Genomic DNA, 6,147 nt, shown 5'->3' on the forward strand with positions numbered 1-6,147 from the left:
GCAATTGTGGCTGCAGAGCATGCGCCTATACAAGTGTAAGTAAACGCACTCTGAACCAGCTTATATGGCTCATAAAGCTCAATGACTGTACTCTCACTGCGAACCCGTTTTTTAGGAAAATATTTGATTTCGTATTGACTTTGAGAACACCCCCTATTGTACTGAAATCGTTATGCTGTCGTTCTAAAAACGGCTTCCTGGAAGTAAGCCCTGTAAGATATACCCACTTAGTGAAGCAGCATATTGTATGATTGGCTTTACCTGAGTTATTACCTAAAAAAACGAGCGTTTCTGCAGTGACAAATTCTCTTTCATTGAAGGGGTAGGTGGCTCTTAAAAGAGCCGTTTGGGCTAGACTCAAAAGCGGCGGTTTATTTGGAACTGGTGTATTTGGTGACGGCCTTTGTGCCTTCAGAGACCGCGTGCTTAGCGAGCTCTCCCGGCAGCAGGAGCCGCACCGCCGTCTGAATCTCTCGGGAAGTGATAGTGGAGCGCTTGTTGTAATGAGCTAAACGAGTGGCTTCGCCAGCGATACGCTCGAAAACGTCGTTCACAAAAGAATTCATGATACTCATGGCCTTGGAAGAAATGCCCGTGTCCGGGTGAACCTGCTTCAAGACTTTGTACACGTAGATCGAATAACTTTCTTTTCTAACCTTCTTCCGCTTCTTATCGCCTTTCTTATGAGTCTTCGTTACCGCTTTCTTAGAACCCTTCTTGGAAACAGGGACCGATTTAGCCGGCTCCGGCATCTTGACAACCCAGACTCTACTCTAGCGACAGTCGAGGTGCAACTTCCTTTTATATGGACGTTATGCAAATCAGAGGCTTCTAGCCCTCTCTTTTTATTGGATAAGGCATAGCGTTAGTTATAAACCTATCAATTATCGTCTCTGATTGGACAACTTGATATCTAATGCCGATTGGTTGAGAGGCTGTCTCTATTTCAGCCAATCACAAGTTGTATTGACTCCTACGACAAATGAAGGGCTGGTAAATAAACACCGCGTAAAACAATGTTCATTCACAAAATCATTTTTACTAATTATTTCGACAGCCGCTTCGCAAATCGCACTTTCTCTTCACTCGGTCGTAAAAATAATTTCTGAGTTAAATCGGGACTACGGTAAACATGCTTTAAGTATGATAAATTACTACACACAATAAGAGTTCTTTATTGACAATATATGATCATGTGAACACATTCCCGCCGAAAAAGTATCTTGTTCCTTCTGACAGCGGCTGTCAACGTGCATTAATACTAGAAATAGATTCGGATACTATACTCGAAAGTTTTTCTCATATAAAAGAAACCCAATCCTACACACGCTTCCCCCCCCCCCCCCTTGAGTCCCGCTTAGCTCAGTGAGCGTTGAAATAGTAAATATTCCCCAACCCCAAACAGGACAGGAGGGAAACACATAGCGCTCATGTGCCACCTGTCCGGGAGAATGCTGAGGTCCGATTATATTCAAATAGTTCACTGCGCGAAAAAAAAGCTCTTGACAGGTCATGCTTTAAGGGGAGGTACGTAGTACTTGACATTCCCTCCACCCCCACCCCGCTTATTCACTTCATGTTCTCTCGCCGAAGTTTAAATTACTCCCCCTCCCAAAAACATTAATCATAATTCACCATACGAACTGCTGTGATCTGGGGCTCCCCTCCCGCTTCTCCTTGTACTTTCGTGGCAAAGTACATCCCTCCCCTCCCCCGCCGTGAAATTCAGTCTATGAGAAGCTAACCTAAGTAGGCTCGATGGCAGGCAGGTGAAGGAAGGGCGACTCCAAGAGGAGGGATTGCCTCCTTCGGCCAAGTGGCGGCCAGCTCTTTTTTGGACCGAGTGGGTGGCTCTTAAAAGAGCCTTTGGGTTTTTGAAAGACAGACGGACTGGTAAATGGTGGGGGGGAGGTCTCATCGTCTACTTCTTCTTGGGCGCCGCCTTCTTGCCCTTGGCCGCCTTGGACTTGGCGGGCTTGGCTTTGGCCGTCTTGGGCTTCACCGCCTTGGCTTTGGCCGGGCTCTTGGCGACCTTCTTGGGCTTGACGGGCTTGGCCTTCTTGGGGCTCTTTGCCGCCTTCTTGGCGGCCGCGGGCTTTTTGGGCTTCTTGGGGCTCTTCTTGGCAGCCGCGGCGGCCTTCTTGGGCTTCTTGGCTGCCCCGGCGGCGGCCTTCTTGGCGACGGGCTTCTTGGCTTTGACGGGCTTCTTCTTGGCGGGCTTCTCCTTGCCCTCGCCGGACTTCTTGCCCAGTTTGAAGGAGCCGGAGGCGCCGATGCCCTTGGTGTGCACCAGGGTGCCTTTGCCAACCAGGCTTTTCAGCCCCAGCTTGATGCGGCTGTTGTTCTTCTCCACATCGTAGCCTCCGGCCGCCAGAGACTTCTTGAGGGCCGCCAGGGAGACGCCTTTGCGCTCCTTGGACGCCGCCACCGCCTTGGTGATGAGCTCGGTGACGCTGGGGCCCGACGCCTTGCGGCCCTTGGCGGCACCCGCCTTCTTAGCCTTCTTGGCCGGCGCCTTGGAGGCCGGGGCCGGGGCGGCGGCGGCGACAGCCACGGCGGGGGCTGTTTCAGACATGACAGCAGGAAAGACCACCTCGCGACGAAATCACCAACGGAGAGAAAAGTGAGTGAACTCAAGTAGGTCAGCCGCTGTTTATTTATAGAGAAGAGCCGCCTCGTGATTGGTCCGCCGCAAAACCCGCCCCGCTGCAAGGCAGAGAGGACTCTTCCGACCGATCAGTTTGTGTTTCTTTCGAGTTAATAAACTGTAAATTTTGCACAATATCGGCTCCCAAAGAATCAATTCTTTACACAGAAGTGAGCAGGAGAGGGCCGTCAGCACCCATGCGGTTTTTGGAGCGGCAAAACCAAACGTAACGATTTTAAAAGGGCTCCTAAGTGTTGGATGCAGCGGCTGGGAAGACCTCGCCAGAGAGAAACTTTTGTTTTTCTTTGTAAATTAAAGCCATGTAATTGTCAAAAATACCCGAAAAACTGTGCAGATCATATCTTCAGGCACTAATGCCTGTCTCGGGACCTGCTGTGGGTGATTTGGATTCGTGTGCTTATTGTAAATGGGTTTCAAGGAAACGGAGGTAACACAAACTTCCACAAAGTGCAGTCACCATTGCATAGTAGCCAAACCTTACCAATTCACCCATCACAGAAGAAAAGGGGTTAAATATTGTACTAAAATATTGTAAAGAACATGCACACTATTCGAAGGGTTAGTGTGATGTGTACATAATTGTATAAGATCCCCAAAATGCTTAATTCAGTGTCATCCAGAATGTAAAAGTACACGACACGACAACCTGAAGTTCCATTGAGACAAAGCTAGAGCAGAGGTTCAATTTGATAAGAACCTTCGCAATTAAATTTTTTAAATTGAGTTACAATCCAACACAGAGTTCGATCTGGTTATTAACCGTTGTCCTGGTTCTACATCCATATTAAGCAGCAATAACATATCAAACATGATCGACTCTTCTGTCCAGCACTGCTTTCCTATAACTGAATCGAACCTCTTAGTGTCTTGTGCAACCGTAGGATACCATTCTAAAGATAAGGAAGCATACAAATGTATCCCTCCTTCAGAGTTAACCCCTTGAAAGCAAATAATAATATTAACCAGGCTTTCAGATAAGGTGGCAATTGGACTTGAAAATGAAAGACATCTCCTATGCATTCTATAGAGCTCAGAACAACCCTTTAAGTTAAAAGCTTCTTCCAAAGTCTATTGAACATCAGCAATTTTAATTTTAATTATTATATAACTTGAGTAACTAGATAGTTGCCTTGAGCACAATATGGAAGAAAGTCGGTTAATAAATGTCTTCAATAAATAAAAATACTTCTCTGTGACGTTTTTGTGAGAAAAGTTTCCCTCCCAGGGCAGTCCTATATACTGTACTTTATTTAGAAATGAGTCCTACTGAGTTAAGTGGGGTTTATGTCCCAATGGATTCAGCCAGTTCAAAGTGCATTTCAATATGAGAGTTTAAATGTGACTGTCAATCACCTCCTACCGAAGTTGGATGTTCCTGGACCCTGCCTAATTTGGATTTTAACCCCGGATTTGCTTAAAGCTTTCAGATGGAGGAATCTGTGTTTTGTTCTCCAATGAAATAAGAAGGGGAAGCCTGGGGTTTTCAGAGCAGTTAGATCTCCATCCTGAAACCTATATAGATTTTTAAAAAATAGATCTAGATTACAGAAAGTACGAATGGTCAGAAAGTTGCAAAAACACTTGCTACAAGAGACCTTGTAAACCAGCCTAGAAGCTGGAAGGGAGCTGAAACGAGGCAAAAGGGATTTTCTCATGAAGGAAACCCTCAACCCCTGCTCAGTTCACGCCCCAAATAAGACAGCCGGAGAATCAGGACTGGATGTGCGGAGAGGTGGTCGCGTCCAGGTACGTCGCCAGACCAGGCAGAAAGAAGGTGACAGCGGAGACAAGACAGAGCCCATTTCCCGCAGCAAAGCGCGAGATTTCAAATGCAGACGCTCTCCAATGGGGATTGTTTTCCAACTCTCCGCCAATCCAGATACAGAGTCGGGCTAGAAAGGACTCTGCAATCCTCTTGTCCTCTTGCGCGCAGCCTAGGTCCCGAGCGGACCGGGGGAGCCGCAAGTGGCTGGAAGTCCGGCGCTCCCACAAGTCGGCGGAGCTGCTGACCCGCAAGTGGCCCTTCCAGCGAGATCGCGCAGGACTTCAGGAGCGATTTGCGCTTCCAGAGCTCGGCCGTGACGGCGCTGCAGGAGGCCAGCGAAGCCTCCAACCTGTGCGCCAGCCACACCAAGAGGGTGGCCATCCTGCCCAAAGACGTCCGCGGGGGAGAGGGCGGGAGGGCTCCTCTGCGCCCAGCGGCCTTTAAGAGCAGCTTCTTGGGCCAGAGTCCATTCCCTGTTCCCCTGAGCTTGGAGTGTGGGCAGGGAAGAGAGGGAGTAGGGAGGATCGAGACGGACTGTCGGCACATGGGATCGGTCACAGCCTTTTACTGTGCACCGTGTCACCCTGCGGTTCATAGCTTGTCCGAATAGCTCTTTTAGGCAGAGGAAGGTTTACTGAATGTAACGTGAGAGGCAAGAGAGGCTTTTGTTACTCGGAATGTGCTTGCTGATCCAACCAGTAGGAAGCAAGGCTGCCTCCTGGTTACGTTTACCCGGGTGCTGTTCAAAACCGGAGTCCATCAGTCGTTTAATAGTCGTACCCACTTAAATGTGTTTTATCCCGGCCACCTTTTTTGTTGCATGTATCCCAGACAGCGTCGAGCCACATTAGCCCTAAATCAGATGCCCATTCTGAGTGACTGGCCAGAGGGGACTCAAACTGATTCAATAAATAGGCTGCAGCAGGCATTGTTTGCAAAAGATTATCTGCCATTGAGCAGAAACAATTTTGCTAGCATTTCCAGGGCAGTTCCACGCATCTTTTTTCAACTTACTTTAAGTATAGATCTTCAATTTCTAGGTAGAGTTTCAAAGAGTAATCCCTCCCAGAGGCCCAGAAAATTGTCCCAACCTTTCACTTCCTGAGAGGGAACAGTGATTTAACACTGGGGGATGGATCTCTCTGCCTTATTTGAGCACATTCAGGATGATTGGGTTTTCTTTGCATTTGTAGAAAGAACACTCCCATTATGAACAAGTCCCTTCAAGACACTGCAAGAAGAGAAAATGCAGATGGAGGTTCTTGAATATGTACCCCCAGAGTACTGTGAAAACTAAGAGCAGAGTACTATGGAAACTAAGCTCCTTTTGATACCTTGAGTTTACCTTACAAATATTCAGGGTAGGGAAAATACATGCAGAAATTAAATTGTCCTAAGAATCTGACCAACTAGTTAGGCTTTTGAAAGGTAGATGCTCAAAGCTTAAACTTCAGCAAGTCTGCAGTGTATGCCTCACTGGAGACAGTCACCAAGAAGTTGGGAGGGGGAGAGAGAGAATCATGCCTGCCATCCTGAACTCCCTGTAGGAAAGGTAGAACAACATTCAACACATTTCCAAGTTTCATCAATTTCCCCTCATAGCAACTAGTGTACAGTGGCCAGGACCACATATATTCTTCTGCTTGAGATGAGATGCATATAGTAGATGTGTGGCCCAAACTTTCAATTACAAATCTTTTAAAAAATCAAGCTT

At 47.5% G+C, this 6,147-nt stretch overlaps 2 protein-coding genes across 2 annotated transcripts; both read right to left on the reverse strand.

The window, feature by feature from the left end:
* Positions 1-299: 299 nt before the first annotated feature.
* On the reverse strand, positions 300-865 carry LOC125434469 (histone H2B 7-like). The gene has a single exon (XM_048499889.1). It carries the CDS (start codon positions 750-752, stop codon positions 372-374), a length of 381 nt encoding a protein of 126 aa, XP_048355846.1. The 5' UTR covers positions 753-865; the 3' UTR covers positions 300-371.
* Positions 866-1,019: 154 nt separating this feature from the next.
* LOC125434468 (histone H1-like) lies at positions 1,020-2,640 on the reverse strand. The gene has a single exon (XM_048499888.1). The coding sequence runs from the start codon at positions 2,573-2,575 to the stop codon at positions 1,922-1,924; it is 654 nt and encodes a 217-aa protein (XP_048355845.1). The 5' UTR covers positions 2,576-2,640; the 3' UTR covers positions 1,020-1,921.
* Between the last annotated feature and the right edge of the window lie 3,507 nt (positions 2,641-6,147).

Source organism: Sphaerodactylus townsendi, linkage group LG06, assembly GCF_021028975.2.
Source record: "Sphaerodactylus townsendi isolate TG3544 linkage group LG06, MPM_Stown_v2.3, whole genome shotgun sequence".
NCBI lineage: Eukaryota > Metazoa > Chordata > Lepidosauria > Squamata > Sphaerodactylidae > Sphaerodactylus > Sphaerodactylus townsendi.

Bases quoted from the DNA above. Each gene is read 5' to 3' on its own strand.
- LOC125434469 (XM_048499889.1), bottom strand. From the start codon at position 752: ATGCCGGAGCCGGCTAAATCGGTCCCTGTTTCCAAGAAGGGTTCTAAG.
- LOC125434468 (XM_048499888.1), bottom strand. From the start codon at position 2,575: ATGTCTGAAACAGCCCCCGCCGTGGCTGTCGCCGCCGCCGCCCCGGCC.